This window comes from Dreissena polymorpha, chromosome 8 (assembly GCF_020536995.1).
Source record: "Dreissena polymorpha isolate Duluth1 chromosome 8, UMN_Dpol_1.0, whole genome shotgun sequence".
Classification (NCBI taxonomy): Eukaryota; Metazoa; Mollusca; class Bivalvia; order Myida; family Dreissenidae; genus Dreissena; species Dreissena polymorpha.
Window position 1 is genome coordinate 70,330,272 of NC_068362.1, and position 23,243 is coordinate 70,353,514.

The window sequence follows — 23,243 nt, forward strand, 5'->3', positions numbered from 1 at the left end:
TTTTTTACTTAAATAATGAATGTCAACATATATTCAAACAACAGTGTTGAATGGTCCAGAACGCAGTTTAATTGTAATGAATGACCTATTCAGTTCTGTCAATGTAAGTACTTTCGAATTATCGCATGAGCCATTTTGGCTTACAAATGTCGGACGAATGGACAGATGGATGGCGGAAATGCCATAAGTTCTATCAATACATATCTTATGTACTTACGAGTTATTGCATAATCCTGTTCGTCTGACGAATTGGCTATTTGACAATTGGACAGACGAATGAAAACAGGATGAACCTGGAGTCCCTACCGGCGAAACAGCAAAGGGGAACAAATAAAGTTACCTTGTCATACCATAGTGTTACAGGCCGTTGGCGTATTCTGTAGTTGCCTTGACCTTTTCTCCCTGATGAATACAACCAATGAAATGTCATCATACACAATGTATTAATGAGTCTGAGCAAAAGGCTTCAACTTTACCAATCCTTCTTTCGCGTGTGTTTTTATGTTTGCATGTTTCAATACACTCCTGACTTCATAAAATAAGATTGATAAGTTTCTTAAATCTGGCATTCATATACATTTATTAAAAACAGAACAATTTCAGCTTAATGAACGAGTTAACGTGTAACTAAAATAGCTTCAACTAAACTTTCATAAACGGCTTTCGTATATTCTGAAAGTGAACTGTATATGTTCTGTATTTTATGTGTACATGTTGTTATGTAAACAAAATGAAACTTCATCTGATAAAAGAACCCGTATTACTTGAAGAATACGGAATTCTTATTACATCACAGTTTCTGCCGAGTAAAATCAATACGTACTTTCGTTGTCCATAATATATATATATATATATATATATATATATATATATATATATATATATATATATATATATATATATATATATAAAATATACCGTGAAATTTTACTTACAGAAAAACCTGCGGAAAATACATATGTTATACCATTAATTTCTAGATATAATCCTAAAAATAAAGAAGTTTTCGGTGTACTGAAAAATAGTATTGACATTTTAAAAACTAACCCAAGTATGAACCAAATTTTACAAAAATGCAAAAAAAATAAAGTGTAAAAAACAATCACCTAATTTAAAGCAGTTACTCACAAAATCTAATTTTAACACAGTCCAGCCCACTGTGAAAAAATGTAACGACCCAAGATGCTGCATGTGTGGTTATATGATATAAGGCGAAAACTTTAATTTTAATGGTAAAATATGTAAAAAAAACCAGAAATGTCATGCGATGTCAAAAATGTTATTTATGTCTTAGTATGTAGTGGTTGCAATAAATATTACATTAGACAAACTGGAGATAAACTACGAAATCGACGAACTGTTCATGAACAACAAATGCGCGATCCCTCAACAAGACAAATGCCATTAAGCAAACATCTTGATGAATGTTCTAAAATGGAACCAAAATTTAAAATATTTCCATTTTATAAGTTATATTCGGACTCTTTTTCAGCTAGGTTAGCAAAAGAACAATTTTTCATTGATTTTTTAAGCCTCTGTTAAATTCTTTGTCATAATTTGACGTATGACGTCATAATATAAGTAACGTCATTTGACGTTGTTACTTTAACAATATGACGTTATTGTTGTATTTTTTTCACATGCCCCGATGAGCTGTGCAAAACCGGTCGGCATATATTAATTCAATTTTTGACGATGCTGCGAAGCATCGTCTAAGTTATCATATCATGTAAAAATTCTTCACAATGGCAACCTATGTAAAAGACCGCGCCAGTCCGATTGAGATAGCGACCGAGCCAGTCCGATTGAGATAGGTCGAGTTTTCTAATCGGCATACCTCGCTGATTATCATTGATAAAGGTTTAGGAAGCTCAGATATAAATAGGACAACATATTCTAGGAAAAGATTTAATAATAGTTTGAAAACGTTAATTTTAAATCAGTTATATTCAATCCATTATATGTTTATAGATACATGAAAAAACTATGCATTTTCTGTATTGTATTTGACATTTGTCGTGATTCAGTAAATAAATTGCGAATTAAAACGTGTATAATTACCTTTCAACGCGATAATGAGTGTAAAGAAAGCGAATTATTTCGACCTGCCATTTGTAAACGTTGTAGCGACTATGGTATATAAACAGCACAATAGCCGTATCATATCTGTGATACTCGCTCTTCTGCACGCTTTCTCATTTTGCATATTTAATAAACTTTTCAAACATAAATTACAGAGCCAAATCAGTGCACATACCATGTTTGACAATTCATTCGTTTGTTGAATATTGTTTGCTCTTTTAAACACATATAAGGTCATATCGCGGAGATTTAGTTAACCTTATCATGTGTTCATGGGCGAACTCAAGTATTCAAGTGCTCTTACGACTATGTGCTCATACCCACTTTGATCGGGAATCATCATGAAATTATTGCCATACTTAACAAACAAACATGCCTAAGCTTATTGAATTAGAGAAAAAGAGCAATAATCAAAAGAGAAAAAGTATATGTTCATGCACATGGGATTGTAAAATCACGTCCGTACACATATCATCATTAACTTAGGAAAGGAAACAACGAAATATAAAGTTTGGTATGATATACATGTGAAATTAAAAAGCATGGTGTCATTAAAGAGCATGTCAAGTTTTGAATTTATATGCTGAAACGTAATGTTATAACCCACCAACGTTTTACTGTAACAGACAGTTTTTGTAAGATAAGTGGTACAGAAAATACACGTCGAATACCTTTTTAAAGATATTTCTTGCTATATTTGATCGAGAATGTAACCCGCCTCCCAGTTTCGCTGAAAGGATCAAGTTCCCCAAGGGTACTACTTCCCCGTACCCCCATTTTTTTTCGTACCCTACATTTTTCGTACCCAATTTTTTCCGTGCCCATTTTTTTTTTAACAAAATTTTTGCTCGTAACCAAATTTTTTTTCGCACCCAATTTTTTTCCTACCCATTTTTTTTTCGTAACCAAATTTTTTTAGGTACTTAATTTTTTTTTGGCATAATTTTTGTACCCAAAATTTTCGTACCCATTTTATTTCCTACCCAAAATTTTCGTACCCACATACACAATTGTGGTGATGTAGATAAACTTAAATAGATGCTTTTATATCAATCCTCTTCAAAAGCATCGTCACACAAGTACTTTCAGTACTTTGATTTTATACCCATGCGACGTTTGTTTTTTTTCTCAATATATTGATATCTTAGTCCGGATTCACTTAACATTTTTACACACACACACACACACACACACACATATATATATATATATATATATATATATATATATATATATATATATATATATATATATATATATATATATATATACAAGGGTGTTTTAACGTTAATTTTAAATATTATTTATGTGTGCATACATTAAGACGTTTTTTTTTTAGCAAATAATTTGATATACAATTTTATATATCAGTCATTGGACTGTGCTAAAAAATAAATACAGTTTCAAACAATACAACATCCGTTGCAGATATTAATGTATTTTATGATGTTTTAAACATCACGCGTGAGAAATTGCGGTAACGTATGGAGTAATTATTAATTATGTCTACAGTAATTTGTTTTACAATTGACATTTGAATGAAACTTGATTGAGAGTGGGATAATGAGTTCGAACTTCAAAGGCATTTGTAAACATTGAAAAATGCTAATGTGTATTTTAACAATTTCTTGAGAATATTTAAAAACATGTTCGAACGAGGTTTGTCCGTTTTGCCACGAAAATTGTATTTTTCGGCGAAGCTGTATACGCCAGCTTTTCACCTTACCTGACCTTTGTAACTGTCCAATAAAATTCAAATAAAACTTCCCGCGGCTAGTTCAGAATGAATTGACTTCATTTATCCCATAGGCTGATTTGAGCATTCCACCGGAACATTGGAAACGTGTCCGCGTCTTTGTAACACTATTTTACTTCGTGTTCAGCATGAAACATTTTAATCTCTAATGAAAAGGCTTAATAGATAGAACAGTTTTACACTCAATCTCGACATCAATACAGTTTGTGCGTGCACCTTTTATTTTCAGAGGCAACAGCGTTTATACTTAAAGGCTATGTTCTCATATTTAGTACTGACTTCCATTTTCCTGTCAACATGTTAACATGTAAAAGTATAAGAAGCATGGCCTCACTTTAAAGCATTGCATCTCAACCGGCGAGGTATCACGGGTCAGTCTGCGGTTAGTGTGCGGTTTATTTACAGGTCATAGCTGCGTCTTCGAATACTCTTTTGTGCTGACCTGAGTTCGCGGGCAGTAAAAGATTCGTTATATAATATAGACGCTATCCGTGAACTAGGTGAACTGGAATTTTCTTTAGACCAGAAAAATGTTAAATGAAGATATTCAGCGATCTTATTATGGTATGTCAATAATAGATTCTTAATGTGCTTTCAACAAAACCATGATAAATATTATTTTTAATTAATTTAACAAGAATTATTCCACTATATTGACTAATGTATTAAGCATGCGCGCGATGATTCTCGATACAGTTAATAATCGAATCAAATAGCAATGCCCGACAAACCACTAAAACAGGTTTGGTCGAAGAACGCGCGTATAAATATTTTAAATATGTACGGATACTTCGCGTGTGGCCGGTTGACTTATATGTTTAAATTTCACTTCCATTCTTCTTTAGGTTTTCTGTTTCGTATCTATAGGTTTATGACCAGCAATACGTAATAATGTAAAATAAGCCGCGAAAACTCCGCGTAACATCCCGTACTGCGTGTGATGCAGCTAAGAACTGCACAGAAAAAGATATTCGCTATCCTTGATCTCATTTATTGAACTCTTTACCTTTCACAAACTCCAACCACAATCAACGCCGTATATCTTTTTAAAAAGATATTTCTTGTTTCTTCTTTCGATGCAGCACTTCTTTATAATAGTGTTCCGTTAGAATTATTAACATTGGTAGTAGTTGTAGTAGTATGTTTTCGACATTTAAATAGCTTAATATGAATATGTACATTAGTAGGATGAGTTTCAAATGTCGTCTTAAAGATTTAATGTTTTGATTATTTTTAAAAACATGCCGTAATTGTTTTTATTTTACACTTTCAGGTAACCCCTGCATTCTGACCTGTTTCGTTCCAAAGCTACTCAACACAAAGGTCCGGAAAGTCAAAGCATGAAAGTAAACAGACATCATGCAATGATGCAGCAACTTAACATAATTTAGAAGATCAGAATGCGACGGACGATACGGGTTTTTCTATATTTTCTTTGTGGATTTTTATGGCGTTGATATGCATCGTACTGAACATCATCAACATTGATTGGGGAATAACAGACACAGTGAATGGTATAATAATCGTGATAGTTCTTGGAGTTCTTCAAGGATCTGTGCTTGAGTTTCCCGTGCAGACTATTGCCACGTTACTAATTGGCGGTGAACGACGTCATAATAAACGCGCCCCATGTGATCGTTTGACTGTTATTCTCAATTACAATCTATTAGCTACGGGAAAAGATGATATTCTGGAATGTATTGAAACAATGTATATGGCGTATGTCGGAAACCTCAGTCCAAATGTTTCGGCTGTTCTGGTAAGTGCTACTAACGACGAGGAACTGAAGGAATATGAACTACAGATACGGGATACCTATCGTGCTATCTTATATGACGACTTATACCGAGAAGGTCTTGCGTTTGCTCGTGGGGAATATGAATTGGTAGACCCGATACATCTTCACAATGTCTGGGCGATGTATGTGGATGTGGATAGAAATGTTTTCGTTACTGATTATCTTGAGGATATATGTGACCGATACGCCCGTGAGTTTATGGTAGTACATCGAGTGAGTCGAGTTCTGAGGAAATGTGGGCAGTATCAAGACCTTATGCTCCTTTCTGAAGGTGAATTTGAGGCATATTCGTATTGTGACAAATGTTGCTACGGTCGTTCCGCTCGTGAAACAGGCGAAGCGTTGTTTCACACAAGCGAAGACGTCTCCAATATAATAGAAAGGAAATTTGACTACACACTTGTATTAGATGCCGACACGGGCGTACCTCGGGGCGGAGTTTTTGATATGTTACGTATCGCAGCCGCTCATCCCGAGAGAGGCATCATTCAACCGTCAATCAAACTTCATTGCGGACCGGGCGACACAATGTTTATGCATCTCGAGGCCATGAGGCAGAGCATTTATGAACCAATGACAAACGCGATAACCGCTATGTTTGAACAATCCTCTTACTTCGGAAAAGCTTTAATTAAAAATAAATTATACATTGACTACGTGATTGGTTCAAAAGATGATCTCATCGAAAGAGTGCCAGTTGATGTGCTTAGTCATGACACCTTCGAGGCAGCGCTGCTAAAGCCGCTGTATGCTGGAAGTACTTTTCTTCTAGAAGCACCAAGCCATAATTATGTTACATGGAACATACGTGAGCGACGATGGAACAGGGGTGAGATACTTCTAGCAATGTATTTCTGGAAGTACGCATTCGGTAAACCTATGCGATGGCTACAACAGAAACTTCAGCGGTCGAAATTCAATAAGACCAAAGTCAGGACAGAATCAAAACTAGACTTTGTGACCTCTTACATAGCACATTCGGCGCTGCGACAGATGATGATGAAGCCAGCACTTCTGTTATATATCGTTCTTCACATCAGCGTCCACCTACGCTACCGATACGCGTCAATTATCATTGTCATGTTCAGTGTACTAGTTTTCCCAAAGTTTGCTACGTGTAATCGCGAAAATTACAAGTTTGTGTTTTTAGAAACGATAGCGTCCATTCTCCAATTCACGCCTGAAGCGCTAGTTGGCTGCGTACGTATCTGGCGTGCACTTTACGCCAATATTTCAATCAATGCCAAATGGGTACCTCAGAGAGCCGTGGAGGAAGAGTTCAAAAGCTCTAATCCGTTTATTTCAAGTTTAAAGCACTTATGGGGTTATTCATTGTTTTCAATGGTCCTAGGTGTTTTAGTTGTTATCTTTCTTGAAAGAGCCATTCTTGTGTTAGTTATGCTAATTACCACAGCGCTGTTACCCTTTTACACTGGATTTACATCGTTACCCATAAATTTCAAATGTTGCAAGCCAAGGAGTATATCAATACGAAGACTGTTCAGACGTGGTGGTAAACTCGATATATCTGCACATATAAATACAGTTGCCGATCCTAATATGTACAGCAGCATTGGGAACACTTCTGAGCCAACTCTTGAATTAAGCAAAATAGAAAATAATTTGTTAACGCCCAACATGTTCACAAACTACGGATTTGATGAAAGATCCGAGTTGCCAAATAATACAAAAACACAGAATAATGCGTCATGGTCAAGGGACGTAGAAAGTATGATTGCAAATTCCGAACGCTACGGGCAAATGTTAAGTCTGTCCGCTGGAAGAAATAGTCATTCCAGGCGGGTTGATGGTCGAGAAAAGCACGTGTCAGTAATAAACGTGAAATTTCCGAAACTAGATGATACAAATGAATCCAACGAATATGATGTTATACATCTATCAAGTAGTGATGGTGCTTCTTCACTTTCGCCAACGGGAACCAAGAGCTTTAGTTCTCGATCATCGCTTTCCTCGAAACTTCCTAGCTTGGACATTACTCTTGCTGAACAAGGGAGCATTTGGTACGAAAACAACGTTACTTATATAAAAGTAGGTAAAAGGCATAAAATGAAACTATGGGACACATCCTCTAAAACATAGTTTACAATAAATTTACACTGTAGAACAATATCATGAAGAGCATACACTCTAAGAACACATAACTGTATGTATTGTAGTTCAGTAATGGTATTTGTGCCCTCTGTATTTTGTAAATGTCCTTTCTTATCGGAACAGCTTACTGATCAAAATAGGAAAGGTAAAAGATTTAAAGTTGAACACAGGGACAAGTCATCTTAAAACAAATATCGAACAGCTACCATAGAGCATAATCTCTATTTTCAAACATGTATATATATGTACCAAAGTTCAAATATTTCATTATTGTTCTTTACACGTTTCAAATGTCCTCTCTTTTGGAAGCATACTGATAAAAGGGGTCGTGATTACGAAATGTGTTTATTAAAACAAGGCCCAGAGCCATATTGGTAGTACCTAAACTGTATTCGTGCGCTTATGATGTCCATTTTATACAGTTGAAGCCGTATTTGTTTAAGTGTTACGTGTGATATTATATTCTATTATATTCTAATAACAGTTCATATGTGTTCTGCCATTTAAATTGTTTTTGCTGCGAATCATTTGTTATTTTAATATTAATCATTAAAATGTGCTCATCTTTATATGTAATCTTCAATATTGATGCATTGTAAGTACCTTTATATCTGTTGATATCTTATATTTATATGATATTTCAATTAGTTTTATTGTTACATTTTATTTAGTTCTTAAAATTATAAAAAGTCAAAAGTTACATGAGATTAGATAACCATATATTTTGTATGAAATAATCAAATTTATAAATATTCTTTGTGTTGGTTTGTATTCTGTGTTTTAACAGTTTCTTAGATTGATATTACTAGCCGTTATTTAGACATTTATTATATATTAAGAAAATGTAGCATCGTCGACACATATATACCTGTTTATCATATCCGGAGATAACTATTATTAGAAGAACAGGATCATTCAGTAAAGGCGAGTGACTTATTGTAACACACGATAGCACAACATCTAACACAAGACACTTAATGAATGAAACATGAGTAACCTTTCCACCAAACAACGGTCAAGGTACAGACTTTGTAAACTAAACGTTTCGTAGGCACCAACCCCCATTCACATCATATAGTGTTTCTCTTAAAAAAGAAAATATACACACTTCACTAAACGGAAACGACCCACAAGACGCGCTAAAACATTTTTTTTAACTAAACGGTATGTTTACGATCTAGAAATAAGCCACGTCTTACGTGCAGGGATAGGCAGACTAGTTTGTATGCTTTGAGGCTGATTTTAAGGAATGCGAGGCTTACCATCAGTGACGTATCGATCCGCCATTAAATATTATATCTCTACCTATACTATTTTCTTTGATCTTATGTAGGGTGTCTGCAGCGATCCTCTACATATGTGTATAGATTACCTTGATAAAAGTCGCTGCATCGTTACCACAATTGGATGCTGCCGCATGGAATGAACGCCTTTAAGCGCTTGCATTTGTGTCGTGTTTAAAAGAAACGCAAACAATTATATTTCTTAAAGAAAATCTCTGACTTTCCCTTTGCATGTCATTTCGATTTCACCACTAGATGTGACAGGCGTGTTACATAACTATCAAATATTAATGTTGCGTGACTTCCGGACATATTAAAAAGTCAGCTGCGAATAAGCATTACATAAATCTCCCGAGTTTCGTTAAAGCAAACTTCATACGTGCCTGCGTTGTGCCTTGTGCGAATGTTCGTTGAGTGTAACCAGTTTAATACCATGTTTATGTGCGTACTTAAACTGGTTACAATCTTAAGTCATTTCAAATGCGTACCGTAACATCATCAAAAATAGAAAAGATAAAACATGAAGTCTTTTGTGTCTTTGTTGATACATTAAACCGTTCCCAACAGTTCGATTATAAGGACATGCATAGTAAATATTAATGCATTTTGTTTTTAAAACAAATCAATGAACAGCTTCTTTCTTTGTTTGTGTAGTACAATACCGTCTTCGTTCCGTAACGGATTGATGCCGATAACCCGATCGCTTATATAAGCTTAAACGTATAGAAATTTATAAGAATATTTGTTGAAATATTAGTAGTAATGATATGAACATTTTCGTACCACAGTAAACTGTTATTATTAATTAAAACACTCACAGACAATGAAAGGTCTTCATCATCAAAATATTTTGACTAATTATATTAAGTTAATGAAATATTGTGATACAAGTACTGTTGCAGTACTGTCGGAATTATCTGACCTTATATAATCATCATGGGTTAGTATGTATTTTGCATGTCTAAATGCATACAGTGACTGAGGAAACAATCGGACGAATGTTGGCGCCACGTGCATATTTTTTCCGGATATTACTATTATCATAAACATGTCCACATAGATTGATGCAGCACGTGTATCCGTCGTACCTGTTCTCTTATTGAATTTATCAACGAAGTATAAGTGAACTAATTTTAAGCAGATATGATTTGTATATAAATTTCACTTAAACCACTTATCATTAAAGAAAAGAAACAGACATGAAATTTCTCACATTTTTTGTGAAATTTCACGCTCGATTTCGCCTCCCCCCGCCCAATGATTGACGGCTAGTATATGATCGATGGAATCTACACTGTAAGCCCGGCCCTTGTGGTTGCCAATACGTTTGTTCTATAAATCAAATCTGGATGAATATTTTGTTCATTCAGGTTTTACTAAATGCTGTATGCGAATGTTTCAGAAACAATGCACTTTTAGCTTGTTTCTTTAATATGCTTATTAACTATTAAAATATGCACACACAAATATGTGTTGTTAAATAAACATATCATATTACAATCACGGTGCAGGTCTAGAATGAACATTAAAACCTACATTAATATTATTGAAATCAGTACTGTAATCACTATAACGAGTGTATCATTTATCGTCAATACATAGCACATAAATGCATGATAAAACATGAACTGTTTTAAATTTCTATAATATTGTTAAGAATGGACTATGTCTTTTACCAGAAAACGGACTCGAGAACCATCCACCGTTGAGTATAAGCCAGAACTGGTATCTCCGATGTATATATCCAGATCAAGTTTATAACCGATCTTTAACACATACCCGGTAAGAGCATAAAGAAGTAACAGAAAATAGTCCTGTGTACGTGTAGTATCTTAACCGAGTTCCCAATCAGGTCTTGAGCATTTATCTGTATGTTTTACGCTCGCCTTCACAAATCATACTCTGGGTGAACTTTTGCGGTCACCTTTCGGAAGTCGTGCGTCAATCGTCATCAGAACAGTTTTGACTAAATCAAAATCTCCTCCTTAGCTGTCATACAGATTTTTACGAACTTCAGAGTTTCAGAATCTTGGTAGACCATCTTTGAAAGTTTGAATAAAATAATACCGGTCCGCTGGTTAGAGCTTAAAGTAGATTTTAATAAATCAAATCTTTAAAAAGTTGAAACATATTGTTCTGTAAAACCGGATGGGTAAATGGTTTATAAATTGGCGGAAAGCATATAATAGGAATCTTCTACTAAGTTTGTTCAACTCATTTCCCCTTGATTAAAAGTGACCCTGCCCTCAGGGTCACGTTTTCTCCTACATTTCAATGTAAAACAATAAAATCTATTCAGAAAGTATTTTCCCAGTGTTTTTGTCATTAGGCATTATCGTATGGTGTTCCTTTATATGTATATACTTAAAAAATCTGAAATCACAAGACGCAAATGTGTGTTTTGTAATAGGGATGCTAGAGGTTAACCGGTTAACCTACCGGAACTACCAGTTAACCGGTTACATTTTCGGGAAAAGGTTAACCTGAAAAAAACACCATGAATATGAATTTTTATTGAATAATTCTTACGATTTTACGTTTTGCGTTCGACTGACTGCCCACTTGCGCTGGCGACTAGTTAGAACAACATGCTGCACCGTCGACGGTAATAAATAACGTGTCAACAAACAAAGTAATAAAGCAATAAATCAGTACCTTTGTGGATTTACATGTTTGTACGGTGGCATAGAGGTGACATTCACTCCTCTTTTTAAATTGCATTTCTCTTCTTTCTTTCTCGTGGCCACGACTTAGTAACTCGTGGCCACGAGTTAGCTATGTCGTGGCCACGAGATAGAAAAAAGAGGAGTGCAAAACTTAATAAAAGAGCAGTGCAATTAAAAAAAAGAGCGGTGCAGTAAATAAAGGAGGGGTGCATCAAACAAAAGAAGGGAGAATACCGAGATCTCGAGATCCCGACTAAGCTAACTCGTGGCCACGAGTTAGTCAGCCAATCAATGTTTGTGTAACATGTGTAAAGATTTTGTGCGCATATATATGGATGACAAAAGCGGGCTTTTAATGTGATGATTACTTCCCTTTGTATAAAGATCACCAATGACGACCATATGGAACAATTTGATTGGCTGAGCTAAGTCGGGATCTCGAGATAGCTAAAATTATCTCCTCTTTTGTTGATGCTTACTTCTCTTTTTATAGAGATCAACAGGAACGACCATATGGGAAAATTTTATTGGCTGACTAACTCGTGGCCACGAGTTAGCTTAGTCGGGATTTCGAGATCTCGAATTCACTCCTTTTTTGTTTTATGCATCCTTCCTTTATTAACTTTATTTTTATTCCTTTATTTTTTAATTGCACTCTTCTTTTATATAGTTTTGCGCTCCTTTTTTTCTATCTCGTGGCCACGACATAGCTAACTCGTGGCCACGAGTTACTAAGTCGTGGCCACGAGATAGAAAACAGAGCAGTGCAATTTGAAAAAAAGAGGAGTGAATGTCACCTCTATGCCACCGTATGTTTGAGATGCGCACACGCGGGCACTTGTTTTCGGTCGAGTCGCTTTATCCGTTTGTTTTACGAGAAATAATAGAAAATGTGTTTTCGCCACTAGTTTTCGCAAATTGACAGATTTTATCGCCACTCTTCTAAAACTTTCGCAATTGGCGACAATTGCGAATGGCAGCGGGAACCCTGAATTAATTAATTAAAACAATGTTTATTGTTTTTTATCCTTATTGGTTGCATACTCTTCCCTGATCAAAGTGCGGAAAGTATGGAAAAAGCTTTGCGTGCCAGATCTTAATCAATACACATGCAAATGACAGTTTTATTTTGAAAAGTAGAAAACAAAATTGTCACAACATAATAAATAGCTGTTTCAGATTGTATTATTTTGTTAAAGTTGTCTTTTTTTGGCTTGTTTTGTTATCAATTGTTTCTGCCACAGTTTACTTTAACCCTTTACCAAGCAACACATTTCTGACAGCCCGAATTGAATAAGTTTGCAGAAAAATGGTTTTTACCTTGGTAGGTTAGAAATCATTGTGGGTAAAGTTAAACATGGTCTATTGCCTTGAGCCAAAGTACACCATTCCACCGAGGGCGACCTTTTCCCAAAAAGAAAAGACATCCCTTTACAACGAAGTAAGGCAGGAACTCACATACAACCTTAAAATGCCTCAGACCATTGCCATTACCACAGATGGTTGGACGTTCAGAGCTACAGAAAGTTTTGTGACGATTACTGCACACTTCATTGACAACCTATGGAAGGCACATGAACATGTATTACAAACTAGGTCACTTCATAAATCACACAATGGTGCAAATATTCCTGACGTATTAAAGGGTGCGGAGTGGAAGCTAGACAGACCAGATGGAATTATCTCGATTTGTACAGACGGTGCTGCAAACATGGCAGAAGCAGCACAGCTGGCAGAGATGCAACCACACTTAAAGTGTTTTGCACACACAATAAATCTCGCTGCACAGCAAGCTTTGAAACAAAATGAGGTTCAACGTCTTTTCGGTAGAATACGCAATATTGTAGCTTTTTTCCATACAAGTACATCTGCAACTCATCAAAAGAAACTGAAGCAAGACGTCCTGCAGCTGCCAAGTCGTAAACTGATCATTGATGTTAAAACTCGTTGAAACACTGCTTATGACATGGTTGAACGTTACTTGGAGCAGCAGGTAGCTGTCTTAGCTGTTCTTACAGCACCTGAGGTCCACCGAGACATAGACCTTGATACATTGTCACCGTCAGATGTGTCCAATGCTGAGCAGCTGATCGTGATCTTACAGCCACTGAAAACTATGACTACAATTCTCAATTGTATTTCCTCTTCTTTTGTACTTGAAGAGTAAACTTGAAATATATCCAGCAGATTGTGGTTTGATTAAAAATGTAAAAAAGCAATGTTGACTGACCTAGACAAGAGATACAGACCCTGCTGTCAGGGAAGTCTGGCTACAAGCATCATTCATTGATCCTCGGTGTAAGCAACTGCCATTTTTGGATCCTTTAGAGAGACATAATATCCATACATCTGTAATTAGCATGACAGATGCCATTTACAATAGCTCAGTCAGACATACTGTAAACCTCCACACACTGAAACTGCTCCTTTATTACCTATTGTACCCGTTTTACCAGTACTGGATACAACATCTTCAGACTTGAAAGAAGAAGCAGCACACGAGAAGGCCCCTGTAGCAAAACGGTCTACCTTAGACTCTCTGTTTAGTGACGTGTTTGTCACACAGGTAGAACTACCATCAAAGTTTCAGATTCAGCTCATAGAGGAGGACGTACTAAATTACAAGGCTGCTGATTCTGTAAACGTTAATGATAATCCGTTATCATGGGGGTTAGTCCATCAGTTTAAGTGCCCTAATATATGCAATGCTGCAAAACATTTATTGTGTATTCCAGCCACAAGTGTGCCGAATGAAAGGGTATTTAGTACAGCAGGGGATGTTGTCACTGCACAGCGTTCAGCCCTTTCACCAGAACACATAGACAAACTTGTTTTCCTGAATAAAAATGTTAAACTTTTATTCCGTTTCTCCATGTGTCGTTACCTCATACATCTCATTAGTAGCAGTCTAGCAGATGACTGCTAGATATCAACAAATGACTTGTGTTCAGTATTTATGGAGTACTGAAAACTATTTCTTGTTCCATACTTTTTCTATTGTCACACTGTTTTATTCAATATATCAAATGAGAATATGTCAGATAGGTGACATTGAAATATTGTCTACATCACCTATCTTGCATATGCTCATTGAAAAATGTGAATGGGTACTGTCACTAATGTGTCATCTGTTGGCGCTTAATTGTTCTGCTCACGGATTTTATTGGTACTTTTATTATAGTCATGTTTTCAAAACTGTGTTTTAAGTTTATTTAGTTTAAGAAGTTCTAGTCAGTGTTTTGTTATTCCAATGTGTTATATTAAATATTTTTCATGATGCAATTATACTCAATAAATCAAATTGACAAATACTCATAGTTTCATACTATATATTGTCATGTCAAATTGTCAGTATTACTTTTGTTCATTGAAATTCATATTCGCGAATAAATATTCGTATTCGTCACCCTGTATTCGTGATACGTCAATCTCTTGCAAGACGGTTACATTACATTCACCTCTGTGTTGGGCTCAAAACGGACTATTTTTATAAAGCGTCTTAATCATGCCATGATTATTCCAAGCGTTCATAATGGAGGTCATAGTATACTAAACAATCTCTTGCAGAACGGTTACATTACATTCACTGCATTAAAGAAAACCATCTCATACCATAATATCTTATATCACTCTTAAGTCATTATAATAAAATGGATATGGTTGTTTGATGTTAACAAACCTACATTTTTGTTTCACATAATATTTAATTAAGATCTACGATTACTAGGTATATATTTGAAAGTAAATCTTAAAAGGGCAATATATACAGTATAAAAAGGTAGTATAAGAGACAAAACAGCACATTCACAATATTCATTCTATGCAGTTAGTGATTATCAGATAAACATCACCATTCTCAACGATGAATATTGAAAATGCTTATATCTTAATCGAAACAAAATACTTGTTTGGCAGTCTCCTCGAGCTATATAAGTACAGACTTACTCGATAAAGGCTAGATTTTTGCCAAACCTACTTATCTGCGGGTACAAAGCTGTACAAAAATACTAACCATATTAATTCTTATTATTTTAATGAATCTATCACTGGTTGATTCAATCAGTCAGCCATATTTGTGCCAAATGTGTTTATAAGTTTTCCAAATGAGGAGACCTGGATAACACCTATACACCAAACATGAAGACCGATACACGATTTTTCTGGAATAAGGCAGGTGTTGTCGTCATATGGGTCACCGTCGTTATTTTTTATACACTTTAAATCACAATTTTCCGCTTGATCAAAACAGTTTGGGCACAACATAGACTATAAACATAGAACAAAATTGTATGGCCGTGTTTCAAAATGATCGAGGCAATAGTAAAGTGATATACTGTCAATTTGTCATTTAACAACTCCAATTACAAGGGTTGGTATTATATTTGTATCTTCAAAATATATCAATAATGAAACACATAATGTCACCATCATTAATGTATAGCTTAAAATTTGTATAAATATGAACTAATTTCTGTTTTCAGGAAATACACTGCATGGATATTTATGGAAAAAAACATTTCCCCATCAATAGAAAGGCATTAGTTCACCAGTAACATAAACATTAGAAAAGTGTCAGAATCAGATATAAGAAATTCAGTACCCCTTGTACAATGTTGCAGAGTTCAAATGTGAACAAGAGCACCGTCTAGCGGGTATAGTGTGGGGATGTGGTCACTTATTACATAATCTTTCAAAAATGAAAAAAACAACACATTTTTGGTTGGGGGATTATTTGGTGGAATGGTAGGACAGTCTTTCAAAAATTAAATACTGAAATTAAATATTTGTTTTTTTAACCACGTTACATAACAAATATAAATAAATATTTTTTTTTTTTTGGGGGGGGGGATTTTGAGGTGGGGCCTGGGATGGTTTGTGTGGGATCCATTGTGGTATATCAGGTAAGTGTTGTTTTGTCAAAGTATGAATCACATCTGATCGTAAATAAAGAAGTTATGGCAATTTTAGCAAAATTTAATAATTTGATCTTGAGAGTCAATGTCATTCAAAGGTCGAGGTCAAATTCAACTTGTCAGGTACAGTACACCCATGATAGTAAGAAAGTATTTAAAGTTTGATAGCAAAAGGCGTGATAATGCAGAAGTAGAGTGGATCTAAACACAAAATTCCGGTTCAGGTGGTTGTGTGTTTTTCCGCTCCGTTGTAAAATCTAGAAATTAGTGTGTCAAATGGATACATTTATACAAGTGTTACAGGATAAATCACGACAATGAGTGAGTACAATCGCATACAAAATTATAACAGCGTTGAAAAGTCAGTACATAAGAAGTTATAAACAGATATTCATATCTCTTTATCTGTAAAGTTTGGCGGATATATCGTTGACAACACGAATTTTTCTCAGAAATCGTGAAAATCGTGGGACCTTCACCAACAATACCATCACCATGGGCGAAATAAATCATGCAATATATCAAATTTATAAAAATATCGCAAGCAAAACTAGACAAACTGAAGCAACTCGTTGACAGAATAAACGCGCGAGTCGAAAAAATGGAAAACGAATCTAAAATGAAAGACACAAAAATCAACGATATCGAAAACGCACTGCAGTTCACCAACAGTGAGATGGAACAATCGAGGCAAAAAATTAAAGACACTAGCTCAAGTGTAAAAGTCCTTTCTGATCAGTGTTCGAACATATAATCAATGCTAGCGGACAAAAACAAAAAAAAACAATCGAATTAGAAACCAAAGCAGACGACCTAGAAAGCAGGAGCATGAGGGAAAATCTGCTGTCCTATGGCCTCCGGAAAAATCAACAGGAAAACTGCGAACAATTAATAAAACTCTCAGGTAATATCGAAACGTCTCGAGATAGTGAACAATATTATATTCGACCGGGTACACAGACTAGGTAAACCGCACCTAGGCAAATCGAGACCCATCGTGGCCAAATTCCACTATTACACACAGCGCGAGCAAGTGCGAACAACGGCAACCACAAAGTTTGATATCCTAAAAAACGCAGGCCTCGGCATCGGCGTCCAACAAACCAAAACCGTCCTCACCAAACGACGTCAGGTGAGCGACGTGTTTAACCGCAAAAATCAGCAGGAAAACGAGTGAAATGGGCAGGCTCCCGACTCATGGTACGGAATAACAGCAGTGACCAATTCAGAGAAGTGCTCAACTAGGAACGGCAGGGGGAACTAAGAACTATCGCTTGGAATGTAAACGGTCTAGTTAGAAAATGTATGATGAAGACTTTACAAAATTTATTGCAAAGTACGATTTAATATTACTATCAGAAACATGGACTCATTTAAAACAAAATACTAATTTAGAAAGAAATGAATACATTGGTCACCATCTTTTTGGCAATAAAAGTCATGGAAAAAAAAGGTCGCTTTAGTGACGGTCTTAGTGTTTATACCATGATAAATTTAAAAATTACATATCTATTGTAGAACAAAATAGCAATGGTATATTGTGGATCAAAATAAAGAATGAAATATCATCTAATAACCAAGATCTATTCATTTGTCTGTGTTACATACCACCAACTAACTCTAAGGTTCATATAGGCAAAGATTTTGACTTTTTTGAAGAAATCGAAAAAGGAATAGAAAAAGGAATAGAACGCTATGAACCTCTTGGCATTACTTGTATTGTTGGCGACTTTAATGCTAGAACTGGAACTCTTTCAGATGTTATGAGCTATGATATGTACCTTAATGTGACGGGAGACTTGTAAATGATGATAACGAAAATATCGACAATTTGCCTTTACGTAATAATCTTGATAAAGTAATAGATAACCACGGGCACAAATTAAGTTCACTATGTAAATCAACAAATCACGTTATAGCAAACGGACGATTTAAAAATGATAAAATCGGTCAATATACTTTTACATCACTTCGCGGTCTCAGCGTCACAGACTATTTGCTAGTCAATATAAACTGTGTTCAACTTGTACATGATTTCAGTATACTGAATTGGAATAACTTTTCAGATCACGCCGCCATACATTTTTCATTCAAATTAAATGAATACACAATAAATAATAAAAATTGCAGTACAGAAAATCACACAGAAACTTAATTGATATTTAACCAAGAATTAGCGCATATATTTCGTGAATCATTAATCAATAATATAAATAAACTAACGGATTTAATAGCAGCAATGCAACAGATAAGGTAAAACTGCTCACAACCTTCATGCATAAACAAGCAACACGGGTTTTCAGTAAAACTTTCTTTCGCAGTCACAACGCTTATCCGCAATCATGGTTTAACAAAGACTGTCACGAAGCAAAACACGAATTTAAAAATGCACGTAACGCCTTCAACCGCAATAAATCAAATGAATACAGAGTATATTTTTCGAAACGGAGAACCGTTTATAACAAAATAAGAAAGTCTGCAAAATATAAATACAAAATAAACCAAGGTACCAAACTTGAAAATATCGCAAATTCACAACCTATACAATTTTGGAAATCTGTCAAAAACACTATAATAATAAAATCAAACAAATAAACAATTTACAAACGAATCAGCTATTTGAACACTTCAGTTCCCTTCTAGGAAAAACCCAAACTTCAAATGAGCACACTGAACATGAAAATACTGAAAACTATGCAATATACGATCAACATTTAGATTGAGAAATAACAGTAAACGAAATACAGAAGGCAGTTTTTAAACATAAGAATAATAAAGCATGTGGACCTGATGAAATATCAACAGAATTCATAAAAAGTGCGTTTGATATCATATCACCTTACCTACACACACTATATAACAACATATTTCTCAACGCTATATACCCTGAATGCTGGGGATTGGGCTACATTATACCAATATTTAAAGGAGGTGATCCTAACCTAGCAAAAAATTACCGAGGATTAACACTAAATAATATACTAGCTAAGATGTATTCACAAATTCTTTTCAGGCGGCTCTCAATATGGACAGAACAGAATGAAACAATAATAAAAACTCAGTTTGGGTATCAAAAAGGCAAAAGCACTACTGATAGCATTTTTTTTATTTTAGGCAATCATATCAAAATTAATTCACAGCGGACAAAAAGTGTACAGCGCATTCATAGATTATGAAAAATGCTATGATAAAATAAATATTCCATTCTTATTGCAAAAACTTGTCTCACATTACATAAGCACCAAAATGATTAACGCTATTAAAGCGATGTATTCCATTGTCAAATCAGCAATAAAAAATTATAACACGATATCGGACATCATATACTCTTACCAAGGAGTAAAGCAGGGCTATTGTGGATCATCCTTATTGTTTATGGTATTCGTAAACGATATTTTAGATAATATTAACTCGAATATTAACGATATATTTTCAATCAATGAACTTAAATTATTTTTAATTCTTTACGCGGATGATCAGGTTCTATTCGCAACATCACCCACCGCTTTACAATCCATGCTAAACGATATCGAGGTATACTGTAACACATGCAAATTAAAGATAAATACAACAAAAACAAAAATAATGATATTTGAAAAAAGTACAAGACACGCAAATTTTGACACATTCCTATATGGCGAAAAACTTGAAGTAGTCTCATCCTTTAAATATTTAGGAGTTTATTTTTTCAAAAACGGAAACTGGAATATAACTCAAAAGTGCATATCAGAGCAGGCGTCAAGGGAAATGCATAAACTATTTTCCGTTTTTAATCAGTATGAATTTCAAACACAAGAAAAAATAAAATTTTGGCGTCTTAATAAGTCCGATTTCAAATTATTCAGCTGAAGTATGGGGTCAATATAAAGCTAAAGACATTGAACAAAACTATTCGAAATTTTTAAGAAAATTACTATGCGTAAAAACATCAACTAATCTAATGGGTCTGTAAGGCGAACTTGGAAGAATCCTTGTGAATGAACACCGAAAAATTATTATGTTTCGATACTGGATAAAAATTTAAAACTTACAGGGAAATAATATATTTTTTTTTATCTCATGCTTAAAATGGACGCAGAAAATGGAGTCAATTACAATAAAAATGACTCGGCATCACAAATAAACGAAATGTTGGAACATGTGGGCCTTGCGGAGTTATGGATAAACCAACGTATTGCTAAACCATCACTAGATACCATCAAACTCAGGATACTAGATCAATTCAAACAGACCTGGAAAAGTAATATTAATCAATCAGGAAAGCTTAGCGCGTATTGTACATTCAAAAGTAATTTTGAATTCGAACCATACCTAAAAATCATAAAACAAAATAAATATAGAATAGCATAAAGTAGAGTCAGACTATCTTCACACAAACTGGAAATTGAACAAGGGCGTTATTATAATATAAACAGAGAAGACAGAAAATGCAAAATCTGTAATTCACATTTAGTTGAAAACGAATATCATTTTATCCTAACGTGTCCCATTATACTCTCACATAAGAAGAAAATACTTAAAACCATACTATTGCAGATGGCTAACGATAACAACAATTAAAATCCTTATGTCCACAAACAATAAAAGTATACTGATAAACATAGCAAAATACATATATCACGCAAACAATTTAAGAGAAGAACTTGTAAGTGATTAATCGATCAATGAATTCACTCATCACACACTACCGATTTTGTTTATATACCTACTATACTACTCAAAATTTGCTAAGGATCACTTTTTAAAGTATGTGTATTTTGAAGTTCACCCCTAGCTAGATTCAGCCAGCGCCACGCATCATTGATAAATAAATACATAAAAATAAAATCAAAAACACACATTTTAATAACAAAACTTGCAAAATAACAATTTAAATTAAATTAAATTGAATTGAAGATAATGTGAAAATAAAAAGTGATCCTAAGCAAATTTTGAGTAGTATATTATATATATCTTGTTTTTTATTAAATAAAATCCTTTGTATATGCATACTTATGTCTGTCTAAAGTATACATGTTATAATTTATATTTACGTGTTGTCTGTCATACAGGTATCTGATATATATATATATATATATATATATATATATATATATATATATATATATATATATATATATATATATATATATATATATAAATATAAATATAAATATATATATATATATTAAAAAGAACATGTACATTATTTGTTTCACGCATGTATAATTCAATGAGAACTTTATTACACTATCTCTTACTTTGTTAAAATTGTTGATTAAATCTTTAAGCTTTTTTTCAATATGTCAGAATCATATCCACATTACAGGTTTTACATCCAATCAATTAATACATAAACACTGACATTTTTCAGATTTCAGACTATATTAAAATGAAATAAAATAAAATTTTATAAACATTTTTAACGCGTCCTGCACTCATTTATACAAATGTCATTTATTATATACGAACTAACAGTCTAGGGGAAGCAATCGCGATATATGAACACATCGGTACTTACTGATTTTCCTCCGTTAACGATCCTTTCACCTTTATTCTTCAATGAATGAAACATCAAAGCAATCGATTAAAAGTTTTCTTCCTCCTCTATTAGATACTAAATGCAATCATCTGAACCAGAAGTATATTTGTATTCACTAATGTAGGCTAGAAGCTTTATTGTTAGCTTTATTGCTGAATAAATGTTGTTGTTGTTGTTGTTGTAAACACAAAATTTAACAAAATATTCAAAGTTACTAAGTTAAAAAAAGAACTTGCCTTAAATAAAGGACCAACTAATTGTTTATAATGAGAATTCAATACTGCTCCAGCAGCTGGAGTTTCACTTCTTTATATTGTACAGTCCCTTTATGATAGTTGGTAAGTGTTGCAGGTATGGAAGCTATAGCTTTAAATCTTTAGGAATCAAGTGGACCTAAACACAAAACTTACCCAAATTTTCAATTTTCTAAGTATAAAAGGGGTCATAATTCTGTCAAAATGCCAGCCAGAGTTACATAACTTTGCCTGCCAAGTCCCCTAATGATAGTAAGTAAGTGTGTCATGTTTGAATGCAAAAGCTTTGAAATGAGAAAACTTGATCTAAACACAAAACTTTACCGGAGGCCGACGCTCAGGTGATGACAATAGCTCTTTTATTTTCACAAAATAGATGAGCTAAAAAGGGGATAAGTGATAATGAAGAAACATTCTACAATAAAAGTGAAGTAGCTGCATTCCTTCACTGACCTTTTACAAAACCCAGGACATAACATATAAATGGCTTTTCAACAACATTGGAATCCAGTTCCAAGACACATACTACATGAGTTCAAATTCAATGAGAAGATATCCAGAAGTCAGTTGTAAGCTAATAATTGTATTTGCCTCTTTTTAGGCGGTTCATGTGCACTCATGAACAAATCTTATTCTTTTCCCACAATTTTCAAACCTTAAATTCACAAATGGGGTCATGGATAAAAATGGATTTTAGGCAATGTCATGGATGGTTTAATGGTTGTTTGAGTCAAAGTATGACATTTGTCAAGTTTTTATTACTTATATGTATTAAAATACATGTACATTACTATAATCAGTTATTATTAAGTTATTTAAATTGTTATAAATTGTGAAATTGTTTTATACATGTAATTA

At 34.2% G+C, this 23,243-nt stretch overlaps 1 protein-coding gene across 1 annotated transcript; it reads left to right on the forward strand.

The window, feature by feature from the left end:
* The first annotated feature begins 1,604 nt into the window (after nucleotides 1–1,604).
* On the forward strand, nucleotides 1,605–8,234 carry LOC127843110 (uncharacterized). Its single transcript, XM_052372921.1, is given in 3 exon segments — nucleotides 1,605–1,666; nucleotides 5,112–5,269; nucleotides 5,272–8,234. Coding segments are annotated over 2 exon segments (2,496 nt in total). The 5' UTR covers nucleotides 1,605–1,666; nucleotides 5,112–5,238; the 3' UTR covers nucleotides 7,737–8,234.
* Nucleotides 8,235–23,243: the final 15,009 nt, after the last annotated feature.